At 43.0% G+C, this 20,641-nt stretch overlaps 2 protein-coding genes across 2 annotated transcripts; both read left to right on the top strand.

Annotated features, from left to right (window-relative positions):
* The first annotated feature begins 81 nt into the window (after positions 1-81).
* fbln5 (fibulin 5) lies at positions 82-9,822 on the top strand. Its single transcript, XM_048227770.1, has 11 exons — positions 82-700; positions 899-953; positions 1,156-1,204; positions 1,290-1,598; positions 5,099-5,221; positions 5,388-5,504; positions 5,859-5,975; positions 6,471-6,593; positions 7,342-7,468; positions 7,879-8,074; positions 8,920-9,822. The coding sequence occupies exons 1-11, from the start codon at positions 657-659 to the stop codon at positions 9,079-9,081; spliced, it is 1,422 nt and encodes a 473-aa protein (XP_048083727.1). The 5' UTR covers positions 82-656; the 3' UTR covers positions 9,082-9,822.
* A 308-nt stretch (positions 9,823-10,130) lies between these two features.
* Positions 10,131-19,551, top strand: LOC125284197 (tandem C2 domains nuclear protein). The gene is made up of 12 exons (XM_048228018.1): positions 10,131-10,214; positions 10,405-10,492; positions 10,588-10,773; positions 11,015-11,182; positions 12,085-12,161; positions 12,826-12,901; positions 13,663-13,763; positions 14,383-14,490; positions 15,131-15,322; positions 17,150-17,264; positions 17,512-17,711; positions 18,218-19,551. Exons 2-12 carry the CDS (start codon positions 10,423-10,425, stop codon positions 18,326-18,328), a joined length of 1,404 nt encoding a protein of 467 aa, XP_048083975.1. The 5' UTR covers positions 10,131-10,214; positions 10,405-10,422; the 3' UTR covers positions 18,329-19,551.
* The last annotated feature ends 1,090 nt before the right edge of the window (positions 19,552-20,641 follow it).

Genomic DNA, 20,641 nt, shown 5'->3' with positions numbered 1-20,641 from the left:
AAAAACTGCAGAATGTAGGCCAGTGACCCCAACGCTGAGTGTGGTCAGTATTTCATGGAAGGTTTGTCCTCGAAGACTCTCTGGTAGTAGACTAGACTCCTAGAGCAGGTGGCCGAGATTTCATGGAAAAAGCCCTAATTTCGGACACTACTCTGCGGAAATCATTTTAATGACATTACCAGATGGAAACAGACCTTTCACTGCGCGTCTTTTCACAACGCCCGCCGTGGTCAACTTTGTGTCGGCGACTGCTGTGGCAGACTTTGGCGCGCACTTCCTTCAAAGGGGGTTGTCTAACTTTTGATGGAATCCAGCTGTTGTGAAAATACTCTGGGGCCCCGTTTATTTGCATTGCTAAACAATCTGTAGAGAGTAGGCTACGGAGTGTCTAGAAACGGAACACTTCGTATTGTAAGACACTCCCCCTTTACTTGGTCAATGCACTGTTGCTTTAGGTCGACGGAAGAGCGCTTAACCAAAGCCAGGTGTTGGTTTTCGCGTTAACACGCTGACTGGGGGAGGCGAGGACGCCACATTTACGCATTGATCCTGCACATCTGTAGAGGTAGTGCGGAGTTCTGCACTCTTTTACAGGACGGACTTCGTGGGCCGCTTTAAACGTGCTTTCAAGGGGGATCCCAAGGACTCATAAAAACATGTTATTTGCAATACGTGGCTCAAGTTCCCCGCCATATGAGAGGTAAGGCACCGATAATTCAAAACGATCTGTTCGTAGGCTCAATAAGCCAAATAGCTGTAGAAGATTTAGCTGATTGTAGAGTTCCATAAGCAAGTACGTTTTCCATGTTTTCAAGTCTGACTTGTGTATCGTCTGCGAAAGGAAAATGAATGGGATGAAGTCTCATTCAACAATACTCTCAATCTCATTGTCTTGCAGAATGTTGACAGTTCTTGCATTTGCATTATGCTACATTCACTCTGGAAAAGCTCAGGTACGTTCAATTGTACAGTTTCAACATGACATAGTGTCCAAGCCAATGAAAAGCTCATTCTTAAAGATGTTTTAAAATGTCAGGTAATGTTTTGCTTTTGAATTAATAATATACAGTGCTACAGTATTTCTACAGTACATGAATTTTGTGATGATGATATTTCTTGTATCCTTGAGTATGCTTGACCCTTCTATCTCTTCAGACTTGCACTGAAGGCTTCACATATGACCGGCGGAGCAGGCAATGCATTGGTAGGTTTCCTAATTCCTGTGTGGTTCTCATTTCATCCACAAATGGATTTCATGGATTTCGTTTCTCATCCTTCATTGTGCACAGATGTTGATGAGTGCCGGACAGTGCCAGATGCCTGTCGGCTGGATATGCGTTGCGTCAATCAGAACGGTGGTTACTTGTGCCTCCCGCGGACCTTGTATACTCAGTCCTATGGCAGGCCTGGGGACCCCGCCTACCCTGAGGGCCCTGTTTACCCGGAGGCCCCCGCTTACCCTGACACGTCGGTGGGCTTCAGCGATCCCCAGTTCGCCCCGCCGCCTCCGGGGCCTGTGGCTCCGAGCTACCCCATAGTGAGCCGCACAGCACCCTGCATCCTTGGCTACTCGCTTGGAGGGGATGGCACCTGTGTCGGTGAGTTCAGCCAGTGTTCACCCCACCTCTTTCATTTCCTCTCCCATAGCAATATGGCAAAGATCACGCCACCCCACCAACAGCAGATAAAAGGCAGAAGTGCCTACGGCAGGTCTGTCCCACTTGTTCTCTCTAGAGTCAGAGAGAGGAGGTTTTGTTTTCAGATGGTTCTGCATTTGTGAGATGTATGCCCCATGTGGTTCCTTGGACCGACCAAGAGCTCTGGCATCACTCGTGGAATCTCCTTCAGTGGCTCTGCCCAGAACTCTTGTTTGTCTGAGGGATTGATCCTTATCTTGTATTCCCGTCTCTAGATAAACAAGATCATATTGAAGCTGGGCTTTGGCTACTCCCCGGCATCCTAGGGATTTGGAGGGCCTTTTTTGGTCACAGACTGTGCACAGACACATCAAAATGCAACTCTGTAATTTCGTCATACCTGTGGTGGTTGTGGGGCAGTGGGCCAGAGGAGCTGCTTGAGTACTGAAGGGGCGCGACTGCTCTCTGCTGCATGCGCCAAGATGTAGATGTGGTTGCTGAAATGCCAAAACAAATAGCCAGAGGCTCAATGGAGGAGTACTACTTACTCTCGGTGGATATCTATAGTTTTTGTAGTCATCGTTTCATTGTTTGGTCATGACACTGATGGTGCTTTGCCTCTTTAAGTGCATAAACACCAGTGAGGACAAAAAAAGGAAACTGAAGTGTAAATAGCAAGTCCAACTAAATCAATTTTCATCTATGAACTTCAGATTGATTAGAGTTGGAGGAATGGGGTTTCCAGAGTAAACACAGACTGACATAATGTCTTTTTCAGGCCTGTTACACTTTGCTTAGAAATTAAGAGTTGCCCAAAAGGGACATATCCTTAAACTGAACATACATTATGCCTATTAGGGTATAATTATCTCAATTTATGTCAGATCAGGCATAGCTTGGTAATAAGTGGAAAACTGATGTAATTTGTTACTCCAATAGAGGATTCGTAGTTTTGACTCAAATAATTATGTCTTTGTGGTCCAAAATCTTACTTGTAAGCCATGTTTGGATAAACCACAAGAATCTTAAAAATCAAGGCGCTACAGTATTTCAGCATCTCTGGTGGCCACAGCTAGCAATGAGGTCATGTGCTGCCAACTGTGGGCTCACTGGCTGCCAAGCTATTACAGGGTGGGAGGGCAGGAGAGGGAGGTTGCTTGAGACCCCAGTTCTCACGGAAGGTGCACACTTACCCAAAGGGCCCCGACGAGTGATGCCGCAATTGGGCAGAGAGCTTTGAGACTGACCTCTTGTATTGTCAATCACTCTTCCCATTTCATACACATGCCTTGCACAGATGCCTCTTTGTTTCAGATGGTCAGGCATTTCCAAAGGCCAGAGAACCCTGACCTTCAAATCTGACCTCAACTGCTGGATCAGTGGCCTGGCCTATGTTTAATTTGATGGCAGTATTGCTGTATTTGTGGAGGAGCATTCAGTTATGGCCAGTCTAGACAGGTTTAGGAGTGGGTGACTCAGCTTGTTTTTAATTGTGGCGAGTGATACAACTCTTCATGCCTCATGTGCAAACTCAACCAAAGTGTGTTGCCAGCATATTTCCTTTGGCTCCATCCAGGTGTCAGTGTGTTTATGAAACCAGCCTTTCTTATTTACTGGCCCCTTGCATGTAATCCAGAGTAACAAAACTGCTGGCCAGGGATTGAACAGGATCCTTCACATGAACGTGTAAATACACAGATGCTGTTATATTTTTCTGCCTTTGCTTTGGCTAGAATATACAATATGCGTGCTGTGTATTCTTAATAGTTTATACATGCTTAAATTAAACACGCCTAATGTCTTTCCACCCTCGCCAACATGATGTCAGTAGTTTGCACGGTGGTGAATGGAACAAGTCAGGGCATGTAACTTCATAATGGCTGGCACTTAGCTTGGTGGCAGGTATTATGTATTTCCCTTCATAAGCAGCGGCTGTTTTGACAGAGATCTCCTGGCATTGTGTACACAAGCATGCAATCATTCTCATGCATTATCTTTACCGCCACATTGCCCCAGTTCCATTGCTCAATGCATGTGTTCCTGAGGGTCGTATTCCTGCAGTTGTTGTTACATTGGCATAACTACTCAGCAGTTGTGATCCTTATCTTTGGGAATATTTTCACACAGTGTTTTCTTTTCACTTCGAGTGTAGGGAAGGAATTTGTATGTAGGTCATTTAGTGCTATCTTAACTTTCTCGCTGAAAGTGCTTCCTTGAAAGTGCAGCCCTTCCCTCTCTTGATTCTGATTTATTGTCTTTCCATCTTTCTCGCATCTCACTTAGGCGCACCCTCACGCCACTTACTCTCTCCCTCCCTCTCTGTCTTTATCTCTATTTCAGTGTCTCTATCCCTTTCTTGTCCCTGTCCATCTGTCTCTCTCCTCCTCCCACCTCTCCACAAGCTCTGTATCTCTTTATTTAAAGCTGTCGGGCATATCAGCAGGTCCTGCTGGTTTGTTTGTCATTAGTCAGCCTATATAAGGAGCTGAACTGAAACGCTCCCAGAAAGAGCTGTGCACTTTGGTTCGGGGGGGTCGCAGTGCAGTACACATGGAGGCCAGATGGTCAAGCTGCCGTACGGTGCGCTCCTCCGCCGCTAAGTGCTAACAGGTGCCATACTGTGTTACTGTTGGCTCGGCTTCCCCTCTCGCTCTGCCCTCGCTCCGCTCCCACCGAGATCTCCACCCTGCCTCGCTCCATCCTGGCACTCACATGGGTCTCCAGCATCCGTCAGCATCACAGCTGCTTGTTTAAACAAAAAGTAATTATCTGGATTTTTCACTCCTACCCCCTGTTCCTTTACCACTGCCCCCCACCCCCCAACCCCACCCCCCATTCTTGTTATATGTGTGACTTCATTGTCTGAGAACCATGAACGGTTGGTTGGAATTTGAGTTGTGTTGATAGCCACATAAGGTAATGTACAAATTATGTTGTAATACAGAGGAGGGGAGGGGGGGCACATACACACACACACACACACACACATACACATCAGAATACTAAGTCTGTGCACAGTAATGTCTTTTGGTTGTGTGATTGTCATCTGACAGGATGCACTATGTTTCCTCACATGCAGACAATTAGGTTTGGAACATAAACCATTAAATCACTCATGTCTAATTTGGCTGGGACTATTTCACTTCCCTATCCCTATCCTTTTTTTAAAAAGCTTGATACGTCTCTGTATGGAAGTCAAATCTCAGCACAACTGTCATTACTGTCATTGCTTAATCTGCTTGGTAGCTTAATCTTGAAGTTTTCCCAACTAATAGAAGTGGCACTGGACAACACCATCTTATGACTGCTGTTCTTAATGCTTATTACTGATGTTATCATTGCTGTAGTCATTACTGCTGCCATTATGTACAAGGCATTCAGAGATCTTTGGACACTTGGCAGGAACATTGCTGAGATGTAGTTTACTTGCTGACTTCCACCTCCTCCTTCCAAATTGACAGACATTGATGAGTGTGAGGCAAATACTCACCAGTGCAACCCCACCCAAGTCTGCTTCAACACGGATGGAGGTTACACCTGCTCCTGCACAGAGGGCTATTGGCTGGTCAGTGGACAGTGTCAAGGTAAGAGTGTTGCCTGGTCCAGGGGGAATTCCCACACAGCCGGTATAAGTTTGTCAGGCCAAGCTGTGTTTGTTGTTGTTGCCATCAGATGCATGTGTGTTCAACCCCCACCTCCACCTCCACCTCCACCTCCACCTCCACCTCCACCCATCTCACTGGTGTCTAGATATCGACGAGTGTCGCTATGGTTACTGCCAGCAGCTGTGTGCCAATGTGCCTGGGTCATACTCCTGCTCCTGCAACCCCGGCTTCCTGATCAACCCAGACAGCAGGACGTGCTCAGGTGAGGGAACAGAACACACACACACACACACACAGACACACACACACACACACACACACACACACACACACACACACATGCATACATTCCAGCACACACACATTTTGAGACTCTTTGACCTCTTTGAAAAATGATGTGTGTGTATGAAGAAACCCATGTGAAGTCCGTCTTAACCATACAGATATGTATGTAATAGAATATGTAATGATATTGATGGCTTTACCTTTATGGTGTTATAAAGAATAGCAACATGATATCTAGTGAATGTATCATAACACATACAGATGCAGGTATTTAGGTGATGGTGGCCTGTGTTAATCTAATCCCCCTATCCATACCCCCTATCCATACCAGATATTGATGAATGTGCAGACGAGCCGTGCTCCCACGCCTGCTTCAACACCTATGGCTCCTACATGTGTAACTGTGATGAGGGCTTTGAGCTCGGCTCTGATGGCACCTCTTGCAACGGTGGGTTAGCCTTTGATCCATTCTGCAGTGACACCATATAACAGTGAACACCATGAACAACTTGATATCTCAGCATGTTTCCAAGGAAGGCAGATAGAGAGCACTTTTAATGTTTACTGAAGCTATGATCCAAGTGAGTGAGCTGCATTTTTGGGTTAATATGTCAGTGTATTTAAGAGCGGCATGAGAACTAGGAGAGACATTGCCCAGTGCTCTTTTTATCAGCAATACGTACAGTACACGCTGAGGCAACCCTTTGGGCATGTAGATTGTCCAAAAATAGACGAAAGAAAGAAAAAGAATAAGGCTAAACGAAATGTATGGGTGCTGAATTGTAGTTATTCACTCCAGTCATAACTCCACTCTTAGTCACCACTTCAATGAAACTTTAAAAACAACTTTCCATTTTTAGTGCTGAGGCAACTGAATGTGAATATGAATATATGTAATGAATGGCTTCTGACGGGTGCAATCATGATTATATATGCCCTGCAGACCTGGATGAGTGCAGCTTCTCAGACTTCCTGTGCCAGCACACGTGTGTGAACACCCCCGGCTCCTTCTCCTGTATCTGCCCACCGGGATATTATGTGTTTGAGGATGGCAGAAGCTGTGAAGGTAATGACCATGACCAAACGATCATACCACCTCATCTCATAGTTCTTTGTTGTCCTCATTTTCACACTCATGGATGTTCTGCATACATGTGAGTGGACCTCAAAATAGTATGTTAGATATCTCTGTGTTATTAACCTTATGCATATACCAAAAACAATACATGTCTTTCAGTCCACTACAAAACACATTGGAACATATCTGAAGTATACATATCTAAGAATTGGAACATTGGAAGTTTAGATATCTAACAATTGGTCAATGACCAGTTGCCATTAAACATTTTTTTTTTGTTGTTCGACTGATGTCCTATAGCTTATCCTGATTGTGAAACTATCCATTTGTCTACAGTCTTGCTTTTGAGTGAGTCTAGGTGAAGAAAAGCGTCTCATATGCATGACTATGGAAGTAGAATGCAGCTTCTTTTTATTGTTTGAGGAAAATATAGTCTCATAGAGAATACCAAATAAGGTCATACTATTTCATTCTGTCAGCAGTGAAATGTTTCCCTTACTTTCTGGAAAGACATTTTTCAGATGTTGCCACATTTCTTATCATCTTTCATTCAAGACATCTGAATAGCTTGCAGCTTAGTGTAAATGCTTTAAACTGCAAATATCTCTCTGCAATGCTTTTGATAAGGGTCTTGTTGCTGAAGTTGTTATTGTTGGTGGTGTTGCTCTTGTTGATGTTGTTGTTGTTGATGATGATGATTAATCCGACCTTTATTGTTGTGTGCTTGATTTTGAAGACGTCAATGAATGTGACACTGGTAACAACACCTGTACAACAGCACAAGTGTGTTTCAATTTCCAGGGAGGGTATACATGTCTGGACCCTTTACAATGTGACCCGCCTTACATTGAATTTGGTGACAAGTGAGTTTTATTCTCTGTGCCTTCATAGTGTTGCTCTTTCTCACTGTAAATATGAACAGCATTTTAAGGGGAAATATGGATAGATGTCTGACAAATATACACATTCTTTCGTCACATTTATGGTAATGTATGGTATTGTTTCTGTGGCACTTTGGGTTCATTTCCCACTCAGGTCAAAATACATCTTCAGGACTAGCAACTGCTTTAATCAATACGTTTTTTCAAATAATCTTTCAGGAGCCTCTTTGCAAACTTTTTACAGTTTATTCTAAAAGTGAGTCTTTTTGTCACAGTCAGTCGCTGTCACTGCTTACTTTCACCATACCATGTTATGATATGTAATAACTCCATCAGTCACACAGTGTGTTCAAAACTTAATATCTCTTCCTCTATCTCTTTCTCTCTCTTAGTCAGTGTATGTGCTCAGCTGAGAACCCAGCATGCAGGAATAAGCCCTTTACTGTCCTGCACCGGCACATGGACCTGTCCTCAGGTCGCAGTGTGCCCGCTGACATCTTCCAGATGCAGGCCACCACGCGCTACCCTGGGGCCTTCTACATCTTCCAGATCAAGTCGGGCAACGAGGGCCGAGAGTTTTACATGCGGGTAAGTTCACATGACATTTCATGCTCAAGAAAATTCTGGGGTGAAAAAAAACACTTTGTATCAAGGAGTTGAAGTATAAAAGGAGATCAGTTGATTATGAAGGGTGTTTACTTTGGCCAAGGGCGTTTTTTAAATTTAATGGCACTAACAATTTCCTCCTAAATCTATCATGTCGCCTACTGTTGACTTTTTCCGTCTTGCAAGGTTTTCTGTGAATGATTAGGCGCCGTTCTATGTCAGGCACAATCATGTGTACTTGATGTTTTGGCCAGAAGGTGGAGTTGTCAGCATGTTTAGTGTTTGAGAAGGATCAGTGAGATCTCCACACAAAGGGGCATGTCTAACAAAGTTGTGCTGAGATTTGACACAAAATAAGAAAAAAAACGAAATGGCTCAGAGCGCTTCTAGGAGATTAATGTCGTCTTCAAACAAATCACTTCAAACAAATATTTGACACACTTTAGTCCCTGCCAAGGCCTCAATCATTCATTTAGGCAAGTAAAACGTCAAGAGAGCAAACTGGCCCTCAGATTTAGCCGTATGTGCTGTGCTTGCGACCCAAGTGTGTTCAGTAGGAGCAAAAACTCTACTGTACTGTTGTTGGTGGCGCACGCCACTCGCCTTCCTTCTTGTGCTACTGGTGTATTGTCCTGCGCCACTGTCCCATGCCAATCACCTACTTGCAGCACGTCAACAACAGTACAGTATGGTTTTTGCTCTTACATTATGCTTCTCAGTGCGTGTGAGGATATCATACTTTAGGGCACTTGATGATAGTGCACGTTCACTTGTGCTGGCCGATAGTGACCAGCCTCTGAAACCTTGCTTTATTTCTTCTGACACAGCAAACCAGCAATGTCAGTGCCACCTTGGTGCTGTCTCGACCCATCCGGGGGCCCAGAGAAGTCGTCTTGGAACTGGAGATGGTCACGGTCAACAACGTGATCAACTTCCGAGGGAGCTCGATCATCCGGCTCACAATATATGTCTCAGAGCACCCTTTCTAAAGGCCTTTGCTGTGTGTGTCTGACCTCCCAGTTCTATTCCCTAACACTCACAACTCAACCTAGTTCCCTCAACTTAAGTCCGTAACTCTGCCAGGACAAGGCATCAGGCAGCTCAGTTTGTCCATTTGATATACTAATCTACATTTTTTTTCCAACTATTATGTTCTATGTGTGAATGTATGAGTGAGTATGTCAGTATGAGTGCTGGGGACCCTCCAGTCTCCCAACAACTGGACACTGTATTACAAGGCTGCCTGCTCAAGAGCACTTCATCTTCCAAGCTGAAGGATATTTATGTATAAGTAACGTAAGTTTGTTTGTGTCTGTTACCCCACACCTCAAATTGCTTTTTTTTTACATTAAGCCAAATGTCTAACTGTTGCCAAAGATGAAAGAAGAAATTACCTTTTTATCTTGTTATTATTCACCTGGGTTTGCCTCAATATCTATTTCCCTTTACCTTTTTGGTGAATGAACTGTGAAAGCTTTTTTATCACATGACAGTTTGCCTGTGCTTGGCAGTGGCCTTTTAGTTAAACATTATGGGTGTGAAATTAAGTCAGTATTATCTTTGTTGACAGGCCATATTTTTACATGATTCTGATTGTAATAATTATTGAAAATTTCCCTTCCAAATCTTTTTTATTGTGTTGTGGATATGTTTTTATTTTTATCTGTTTTTTTTTTTTTATTATGTCCCCCCAGAGAGCCTGGTCAGTGTAATAAAGATGAACTTGACCTGAATAATGTTTTTGTGTTATTACTGATTACCAACTCAGAACTCTGGTGTTTTCCCATTGTGAGTAGCTTACATTTTGTAAGATTTGAGCGAATTGCACGATCTTGTAATAATTTATCTTAAAACATAGAAATACACTATGTTCTGTGTATTCTAGGCTATATTCTAAAACATTTAAGTGGGGAGTCTGTATTTCCTGAGGGACCATAAACACGCCCTCATTTGGGTATATGACGTTTATGTTGACAAAAGTGCCTCGGCAGCCAGTAGTAAATCGGCGGGCGCAGTGACCCAGTGCTCGCAGTCAAAAGTTATTCAATGTAATGGACTCTTCAAAGGTGGCTCTGAATTCCACCTGCTTTCACTGTTAACTGCGGCGGAGGCGGCAGTGCAGGTATTTATGCTACGGCGCGTATTTCATTCTATGTCCTTATTGTATTGGCAATGGAGTATCAATAGGCTATTAATAATAGCAGTTGGAAAATAAATTAAAGAATCAATTAATCGGTATGTACATTGATTATTTTATCATCATATTGGGTTTAATAATAGGCTAAGATATTGTTGAAACTTTTTCACTCTAGACACTGCATGTATCTATCATGGCAACGGAATGCATAAAAAATTGTTGCAACTTCTTCCGACCCAAAGAGAAGGAAGCTGAACCTCAAGGTATGTGCGCTGTTGAAAAACAAAAGGTTAACGCTTCTGATTTCTGTTAGCCTGCTATGTTTCATGTAGCCTAATACATTTATTTCATTCCAAAGTTGTGAACCCAAGCCCAGTAGTTGTTCGGGAAGATGTTAAGAAAGGCATTGGGGTATCCGAGGACTATCTCATGTCAAAACTTCCACCGGATGGTAAAGAGGTGCCCTTTGTGCTGCCCACTTTCAAGCCATCGTACATCCAACCCCAAGGCACCCGATATGCCAGTTATCAGACGGGACAACTGAGTACGTGTTGTTCTCTCTACTTCAACAATTCGTTGTATTTTTTGCCTATAGCCTGTCAGCTGTCCATAAGCTTCTGGAGTCTACCTGTTGTTTCTCTAATTTGAATACACCCATTCCAATATAAACACAGCAGCCAACTATGTTGTTTAATTTTCACTCTGAATGCATGGGTCTCTGATGCCAAGGGAATACAAAGTGTAGCAAAAATACCCATGCTGTTGTATCCCTCTGTTCACGTCAGGCTCAGCCAGGAGTGCTTATGTGGAGAGGAAAGCTGAGCTCTTGGGGAAGAGTAACACAGCCTACGACCTCGACCCAACAAATCACTCTGGCCACATGGTTGATCACAACTCACCTGGCCCTGTCTGTCGGCCTGCCTTTGAAACTAAAGGCAGTAGTCCAACCTCAGGTAACAGCACCAGTCTCCTCAAGACTGCATCCAGACTACTGACCTGCTGAACTAGTCTTGGTCAGTTTTTTTATAGTTTTTTTTATAATTATAATCGCCACTCTGCTAATTAGGCTCTTTACCACAAAGCCTCTATCATACTTAGGATCTAAACAGATGAGAGGATTTAAGTGGCTTTGGTAGTTTCCACTCAGTATTTAGATTAGATATCTGTAATGGTTGGAAGTGGAAAGATATGTTATTGCTATATCGTAAAATCAAACTAGAGAATATTTGTTTTCATATTGTGTTTGGTCCACTGTTCACTACTCATTGTAGGCAAGAATAGTATTTGCACATCAACTTGTGCCTTGTGGCAATGGGCATTCTTCCCAGTGAACAATTTCACCAATAGGTTTTAATTTCCCTTCATACTTGTTTTTGCATTTTGACAAAAGATATTGGGGTGAACAGATTCCAGGACAAACACATGGGCAAAGGCATGACCACACTCGGCTATTCCACCATGACAAAGAGGCATTCCAGGAATCTTTGCTATTGTTATTTAATCACTTAACCATTTTGACCTCATACTTCAACCATTCTGCTTTTTTTCTCTTTTTTTCTTGACCACATATCCATGTAACTCACATTCCCCAGGGGCAGGCATTCAGACCCACTACTGCATGGACCATAGTACCAAACTGCCAATAGTGAAAATGAAAAAAGAGAATATTTTGAAAAAATAATAGTAAAAGAGAATAATTTGAAAAATGAAAAGAGAATAATTTTTGGCACAGGAATTATTCTCCATAAAATCCCTTTATGCATAGGTTGGAACAGGATAAAGAACATTGAAATGTTTTCCATTTCTAGGATCATGTTTTTGAGGCCAAAGCCTCACTGTTTTGTCTGTCTTCCAGCCCGAGACCTGAGAAAGAGGTTGAGCAGCTCCATGTTTGACCTGTCCAGTCCTAATCACCCACACAGTTATATTCAGGTGAGTTCTCCGTCATGTTTCTGCTGACCCATTGAACACATACTGACACAACGCTGACTGGAAAACACTGACACTTAATCTGTGGTTAGTTCAACATTTCCTCCTTCCGTTTCTTAAAAGCCTTTTTTTTATTTCTGCAAGAGCAGAAGGCGTGTCAGAAAATGAGTGTGTTTACAGGATATGGTCACGCTTTCCCCATTAGATAATTGCACACCTGTATTTTTAGAGGCAGCAACATGTTCGATGAAGCAGTTCTAAATCAGTGAGATGTTAAGTAAAGAGTTTGTACAAAGTGAGTGTTTGGGCGTCTCCAGGTGAGGTCCCTTTGTGTGCTGTTATGTAAAGATTATTGAGTTAGCTCGTCACCAATTTGCCATTAATTATGGGTAATATTTGATAGGCACGGTATTGGCTGCCTCTCCCACATGCATGATAACACAAACAATATCCCATTCAAAGACATACGTCAGTGTGATGAAAACACCTTTATGGCCTCTGGAAAGGCCACAATATAGTTGGCTCCTTATTTGGCTCAACTATTATACCGTCTTTCTCTGCGATTCACTGCATCTAGGGCTGGATTTCCTGTGTGTTTTTCCTCTTGAAACACTTTGCTTTGTGTAAATGTCCAAACTAAATGTGTTTTCCGTTGGCTGTCCTCCAGAGATATGACTCAGTGTCCAGTGTCCCGAGCAGTGCATCCTCTGTGAGAGATTCCTTTGGAAGCAGCCGCAGCCTAGGTAACCCACTCATGTCCAATACCCACAAACAACATATTCACTCCAGACGCCACATAGCTACAAAGGCCACAAAATTCCCACACATTTCTACTAGGATCATTTGTTTTTTGGTTGTCATTATTCATTTATTAGTTTGTTTATTCATTTAATTAGTGCAGAAACATGTGGAGCTTTCATGTACACACACACACACACACACACACACACACACACACACACACACACACACACACCACACACACACACACACACACACACAAGTTGTGAACCTCCTTCATCTTGAGGACTGAGTCAGATTGAGATCTGTACACATTGAGCAATCGTGAAAAGGCAGACAGCGTATAAGTACTTCCAAAAGCCTCTGTTTGACTCCAACATGGAAGTCCTCAGAGAAAGCATGCGCCACATTCAGAAATTTACAGAGGATGCTTTTCCCAAGTCATACAGTGGCATCAGTGTAGATAAATGGTGACAGATTGCGCATAAATTCACAGTTTATTCTCTGCAGAGCCGCACCTACATTATAGATACGTTGGTTTCATTTGCTATTCCTAAAAGTCTAAACACATCTCGTCTATAATTAAACAGCCCTTGTGTGAATTTCTGGTTTCCATACTTGAATACATGCAATGCAGGAATAGGCACACTCACACACACACACATGCAGGAGCACTCACACACACACATGCTTGCACTCTTGCAGACATATACAACACCCCAGACATGTTATCCTACTGATGTTGCTATACATTTTTCTGCAGAGTCCATCACCTTATCTGGAGATGAGAAGGAACTGGGCAAGCTGTGTGTCAAGCTGAGCTACAAAGAGGCCCTGGAGCAGGTGTGGATCACCCTGGTCCAGGTAGGATTACAGTCCAGCTCGAGTGGCTGTGTTGCCCAGTGAAACACTCCTTTGTGTCCCTCTCCCTCACGCCCTCAATGGAGCCTCTGTCTCCAGGAATCTGGGTCTTGGACCTGCATCACATCTCTGATCAGTTGTGTTCTCTGTGTCCTGCCCTCTCCTCCTAGAGACTCTGTGTTGTAGTTTTCTTATATTGTGTAGTCTTATCAGACAGACATTCTGTTGTGAGAGGTTTCTGGTACAGTGCACTTTCAGTATAATTACTACTGTACAGAAATACGTACAGAGTTCCTGCCTCCAAAACCACTAATAACATCCCCTCAAACAAACTATTCTGATAAATGTATTATAGTTTTCTCTTCTTGTGTAGTTTTATCAGACAGCCTTTGTGTGAGAGAGGTTTCTGGTACAATGCACTTTCAGTGTAATCACTACAGTAGGCCTACAGAAATATAAGAGTTCCTGCTTACAAAACCACTGACATTCCCAAAAATAATATTCTGATCTTTGGGAGGTCTGCTATAGCTTCAGATAATTTGTTGTTATTTGCTCTGCTTACTACAATTGCATGGTTCTTTGTGGCGTCATTTTGCTATGCCTTTTTTGTGTATGTTGTCAGTGTAAGGACATCCCAGTGGAGAGCTCTGAGCACAGGGTTGGGATTAAGGGTGTCATCACCATGGACAAGCCAGTGCAGTTTAAGAGCACCCTTAAAGAAGTATGTCCGGTAAGTGGGAAATCATCTAACCCCCAGACGCTTAATGTTGTTAATCATCAATCAGGCTTGATCTGTTTTGTCCCAAATATACCAGTAGGTGCTACAGGTGTGCTTTTCTCAGGAATAACCATTGAGCTAGTGGGAAAGAACATCAAATACTCATTTTAGGCAGAAGATCATAACAACATATTCCTGTATAATTTATTTAATATATAATTAACTTTTTAGTAGCTTAAAGTGTACTGCTCAAAGTGTGTTGGGCACTCCTTGCCTTCGTCACTCTTATTTGATTAGTCTTATAATTATCCTGTACCTTTAACTACGCACATTCAAATGCAAATATATGAAACTGCAATCTGACTGAATGTCAAGATAAGCACATGTGTAAAGACACAAGTCGAATATCGCTGTTTATGTAACTTATTTTAAGACTGCATTGTGCTGCTACTACTAACATACTACAGCAGCGAATCAAAGGAAGATTGGGTCTGCTTTCACTTTTGCTGTTTTTAATATGGATACTGTGGTACATTCTGCCATGTTTTGTTGTTTCCTTTCCTTTCCTGGTCCAGGTGGATGGTCAGTGATGGTTATAAAGGTCTGTAGTTGTTTTGATTATATCTTTTGCCTTCTCCTCCTCTCTTCCCAGGATGCTTTGTTCATGGAGACCTTTGTCTTTGCCCTGCCACTGCAGCAGCTGCGTAGCTCTGCGTTGGTGTTGCGTCTGCAGATGCACACGCCACGCAAGCGTACCCTGGCGGAGTGCGTCCTCTCTCTGAGACAGCTGAGTCCAGAGGAGACCCAGCACTGGCTGGAGCTCAGGCCTCCCTCCAAGTCCCGGGTGAGTCTGTGGTATTTGAAATCAGATCTATTGGACTGAGTGATTCAGGTCACGGAGAAAGCACCGCCGAGACACACCGACCATTACTGCACAACTCAGCCTCAACTGAGTGGCTGAGTTTTGCCCATGTAGTTTAAAAGCTTTCTCCGCTTTCTACAGCTTTCTACAGCTTTCTACAGTTAGAATTCTTTTAGTTTAAAATTGCTCTAATCTAAAACCCAAAATGGTGATATGATTTCCCCAAAGGGCCCCTCTTGGATAATGGGACTCACACATGAGCACATGGCAGTTAGAGGTGCATCGGGACATTAGCGCTGTTCAGTCAGAGTAATGTCACACTCTCCTGCTTTCCCTCCCCGCTGGTGGCTAGGTCAATGAGCTCTACTGGTGGGCTTTAGCTGCTTAGTAACAGTATACATTAGGGGGAATGTCTGCAGCAAAGGGAAGGGTCACTCATGCCCTTGGTTTGGCCATTAACATGCTAATTCAACATCAGTTTAGCCTGATTCACTTCCTGTGAAGGCATTTGGTTTTCCAGCATGTGGTGGAGGTTGGAAAATTACTTCTTCCTTCCTGATATGTAGACTAGGTTCAGAGACTGGTGGAGGTTGGAAAATGACATCTTTCCTTCCTTCCTGATATGTACTTGACTGATGTAATGTGAAATGCTGAGAGTGTGATGTGAGTTCTGGTGTGTCAATATAGATGACTAGTAAAGGGTACTAGTTACAATGCAATAACAACCCATATATTGCAATGTGTGCATTGTACTGTATATCAAATATTTTTAAGTGATATATGTGTATTATGGTTTATAAATACCCTGCATATAAAATCAATATTTTATATTGCAGCACTTCATTTCTGAGTACATCTTATTTCCTTATTGGACTACTACGACAGAATTACCCATTCTGTGATAAGCAATTATATCCCAGTTGTTTACTTACAGGAAGGTTATTTGATTTATGGGCACATTTGATGCTTTAAAAAAGTCCTCATAAACCTCCTGTTTGTCTTGGAACAGGTTGCATTACTATTGCTCACACCAGGTGCCATTTACTGTGGTATTTTCCCACAAGGAAGCTCCAACACTACAACATCTGTGTTGACCTCATACAGCTAAAAAGAAAATAGAGGATAAATAGTGGATAAATAGGATAAATAGTGACAAATACACCCCCTCCTCAACTTTACACATTACACAAGCCCCCAAATGGTGGAAAACCAAAAGTAGGTCAGACTATTCATTTAGCGAGAGATTTGGTTGATCATCGAGAGTCTCGAGTCAAAATTGCGGTGTAATAGGTAGCAGCCTCTAACAGCCACTCTGAAATTGGAGGGTGAATGATCACCCTGTTATCCTCAGGAGGCTTTGTCTGTCTCACCTGCCCCTACCACCGCTTATGGTGGCATAAACACACAGCGTCACTGGAAGTCCATTAGTCTGAGTTTGCTCCGCAACCACTGACTTTGGGTTTGCATTCATTATTAGTCTGTATATTTGATTAGTGGGTCTATTTGAAACCAGACATCACTCATGAGCACTATTTGGAGGAAATAATATACTTGTGAGTGCATTAAGTTTATCTCAACTGTTTATCAAGGATGTGTCAAGAGTCTCGTTTCTGGCAGCTTAACAGCTCTCTCAGATTGAAAAGTGTTTTGAATTCTAATGGACAACTTCCTGGAACTACATCCTGTGGACCCTGTGGAGTTTACTACCAGCACTAGCCATGCATTTTGTGTAGTGCTGTCCATAGTAGGCTATTTTGACCGTTCATGTCCCTGAGTGTGACCCTCCATCTTTATTGTCTCTCTCCCCAGACGTGTCACGCCGAGCTGCATCTGGCCACCTGCTTCCAGCCGGTCAACGGCCGCATGCAGCTGCAGGTGCTGTGCGCCCAGAATCTGCCCTCTTCCTCCTCTCCCCTCACCCAGAGTGAGTCCCGTCCTGGAATTGCACAACACAATCACGAGTCAGACTGCTTGCATGTGAGGGGAAGTTTGCCTCATGTTTACAAGGCATCTGTCACTGCCTTAATGATAGCATCATTATAATAATTCCATCATAATATATACACACACACACACACAATGCTATTATGATAATGGAGCTATTTGTTGATACTTTGTCAAGCATGTGCATCCATAATGAAGCTGTTGTTTTTGTCTGGTTCTGGGACCAGGTTTCTTTGTCAAGGCAGAGATGCACTCACCGGACCTCCTGGTGACCAAGAGGAAGACACGGGCACTGAAGATGTCTGGGGGACAGGTGCAGTGGGGGGAGACCCTTCACTTCCCTCTAGCCGTGCATAACTCCTCCTTTCACATCTGCTCAAAACTCTACAGCCGCACATCGGTCAGGCGCAGACACTTTCTAGGAGAGGTGAGAGCAACTAGCACGTGTAGTGATCAATAGTCATATTTATGTAAGCATTCAACTGCTGTGACAGTACCCACCTTTCTGTAGCATGCTATGTTAAAGGTCACATATGATGAAGATTTTGCTTGTATCGAGGGTAACTATCGATACTAATGCAAACTGAATACTGAAATAACAAAACCCAGTCATTGTTTATGGGCTGCCTAGGTCTGGAAACGTGATTCAGTGAGACAAGAATGAGCCATTCCAATCTTCTTTCCCTTCATGATGTCAAAAAGGGCAACATTTTGAATAAAACCCCCTCAAAAATCCATAGTTACTTACTGGATAGCTATTACTTATATACCTTTTCTTCAAGGGAAAAGTTCTGAAAGGCTCTCGGTGGAACTCTTAAATGCACTATGTAGACCCTGAAGGTAGTCTCAGCAAATAAACTTTGCATGTTTTGGATAAAAAAGAAAATGCGGCTCTTGTTACGAGAGAGTGCTAAATACCTTGACTCTCCACAGGTGCATCTGGGATTTGGCAGCCCTTCTACTGTAGCAGTGGAGCAGTGGAGGGACACCATCGCCCATCCTGAGAAGGTGGTATCTGACTGGCACACTCTCACAGTGCCCTGAACTGCCATGGGCATATCTACACCAAACTACTACAGTGGGCCTCAGTTCATTAGACATGCAAATATGACTGTGCTTTAGTGGCATGGTGACATTTCCACCCTATAAATGGTAGCATTTATTTTTGTAACATTTTCATGTTTGTAACATCAAGTATTTTACATCCTTGAGACTGTATATTGAATGGAACATATTGGTAGCTTTAGTCATCCCCTAATACCGTTGTGTTAATCAACTACTACAGATTTTGTTAGCAATGACGCAATGAAGGTTCCTTTGATCGATGTGTAGAGCTAACGTAATGTGGTCATCATAAAGGGTCAATACCTTAGAGAGGAGATGAAAGGTATTGAATCATTTAGCCTTACAGGACCACTGTTGACCATCTGTGTACTACAGTAGTAGCCCAGCTAGAATATGCAATAGTCTAGTGACTAATGCTTCATATGTAGTTTAATAACAAAATTGTAGACATTCTATGAATGGCTTGCACTGTGGTACTTTCCATAGGCATTATGTATTATGGACTTTTGTATTACATGCATGCTGGTCCACAGATGCCTGCTGTGTTACTTTACATTTGGTCAGTGTGTTTGTGTCAGGTTTGATGTATTGATGGAAACTCTTAGACTGCAGTCTAGGGCAGCAGGCCTCCAGCTCGCATGCAGGCTTTGGACACTTACAACAAAGCAGATTACACTACATTCGTGTTGAGAGATGTTGCTGGCATTGCTGCTGTTTTTTATTAAGCATGGAGTATTTAATACTGTAATATTTTATTTTGCTTTTATTTCCTCCATAAAAAGCTTGATATAATTTAAAAGAATCACTTTACAGCACCTTTTTGTTATACAGTTTCTCTTGTGTTTTCTATTTTTGTATTAGGAGGCTTGGTTGATGCACATACACACTGTGTGTATATATGATTTGGATAAAGTGGATTAGTGCTGGCTCAATGGAACTGAATATAGGCATTAGTTGTGTTCGAATATAGAACAAAACATGACATAAGGTGTTTCGGGACTGCATCATTTCCTGTGGAAAATGTAGACTAGGAAAGGGTGCTCTCTCCTACACAAACACCCACCATAAGATTCACATTTGTTTTGGCCTACTTTCATGAACTGTGCGGACACAATTTTCGCAATTTTTTTTGCGTCATATTTATTCGACCCCATATCAAATGTTCATTGTCACGGTACAATAAAGAAACACTTTTAGTGACAGACCTTTCTTAACCACTCTGTTATTCCATCATTACTTTTGTGTACCATTTCTGAGGTGGTGAGGGATTCCTGGTGCATAGCCACTGTGGGTTAATGGGGTTATCCAATTGCCTCTCCATCCTGTTTTAACAATAGCTGCCTTGCAAAACCTTTTTTGAAGAATCACAATGGCCTTTGTGATTTCAGGCCAAAGAATACTCAACCTAGCCCTGGCGGAACGAGTGTACAGTGTGTACACATGGAGGCATTTATTCACAGCAGTTTAGCACACAGGAGGTGGGAGTTGATATGGGACGTACAGCCAGTCTTCAACAATCTAAACTGTGATTAACTAATATTGTCCGCCTACTGAAATTAATATTCAGACCTCAGGAATAGCAGGATTTACATAGTGTAGTTGTGTGTTTGTTCGTGTGTGTTTGTGTGTGTGTCAGCATGCCAATTTGTGTAAGATCACCATGGCAACAGTTTTCTCCTTATGAGCAATGTTATGAGTTCTTCCTTCCACATCCTGGTCTTTTCTCACTTGGCAGCATCATTTACGTAACACTTGTTTGATCAGGGTTAATGGTTAGCCCTGTAAGACGCACATAGGGCACTCCTTATTGGACACGTAGGCACAGTCTCAAGATATAGTGTGCCTCCTTCATCTCACAGCTGAGTGTTTGGGGAGAAATGGGGTGTGGGGACTGTGTGTGTGTGTTTATCTATGCCAGGCTTACAGCAAATAACTAGTTAACGAATTAAAAAAACATGAAGAGGGGGCACTGTGGCACAACAGGCTACATTTCTCATACGGGTCCAAGTGCCCACGGGGACCCAGGTTCGAATCCGACCTGCGGACATATAGTTTTCTATGATTAGCATAGAAAACTAAAAGCACTGGGAGACCATTATGGCCTTCCACAGGGCTTTCCCATGACTGCTTAGTTGTTTCTCCCTGACGCCGCTGACCTATTGCTCTACTCATAGAGCGTAGGTAGAGGCCTCCCTGGCTCCCATTGGCTCCAGCTGTCAGCCCCAGTGGCGGCGGGCCCTTCATCTGAGGGGATCAGCGGCCACGAGGTCTAGGCGAGGGGGAGTTCCTGGG

The sequence above is a fragment of the Alosa alosa genome, chromosome 19 (assembly GCF_017589495.1).
Source record: "Alosa alosa isolate M-15738 ecotype Scorff River chromosome 19, AALO_Geno_1.1, whole genome shotgun sequence".
NCBI classification, from domain to species: domain Eukaryota; kingdom Metazoa; phylum Chordata; class Actinopteri; order Clupeiformes; family Clupeidae; genus Alosa; species Alosa alosa.
The sequence above is the reverse complement of the archived record's forward strand: the minus strand, read 5'-3'. Positions and strand labels throughout refer to the sequence as shown.

Coding starts and splice junctions, on each gene's coding strand:
- LOC125284197 (XM_048228018.1), top strand. CDS start 10,423: ATGGCAACGGAATGCATAAAAAATTGTTGCAACTTCTTCCGACCCAAA. Junction 14,491..15,130: donor CCCTTAAAGAAGTATGTCCG/GTAAGTGGGAAA, acceptor CTCTCTTCCCAG/GATGCTTTGTTCATGGAGAC. Junction 15,323..17,149: donor GGCCTCCCTCCAAGTCCCGG/GTGAGTCTGTGG, acceptor CTCTCTCCCCAG/ACGTGTCACGCCGAGCTGCA.
- fbln5 (XM_048227770.1), top strand. CDS start 657: ATGTTATTTGCAATACGTGGCTCAAGTTCCCCGCCATATGAGAG. Junction 5,976..6,470: donor TGATGGCACCTCTTGCAACG/GTGGGTTAGCCT, acceptor TATGCCCTGCAG/ACCTGGATGAGTGCAGCTTC. Junction 8,075..8,919: donor GCCGAGAGTTTTACATGCGG/GTAAGTTCACAT, acceptor CTTCTGACACAG/CAAACCAGCAATGTCAGTGC.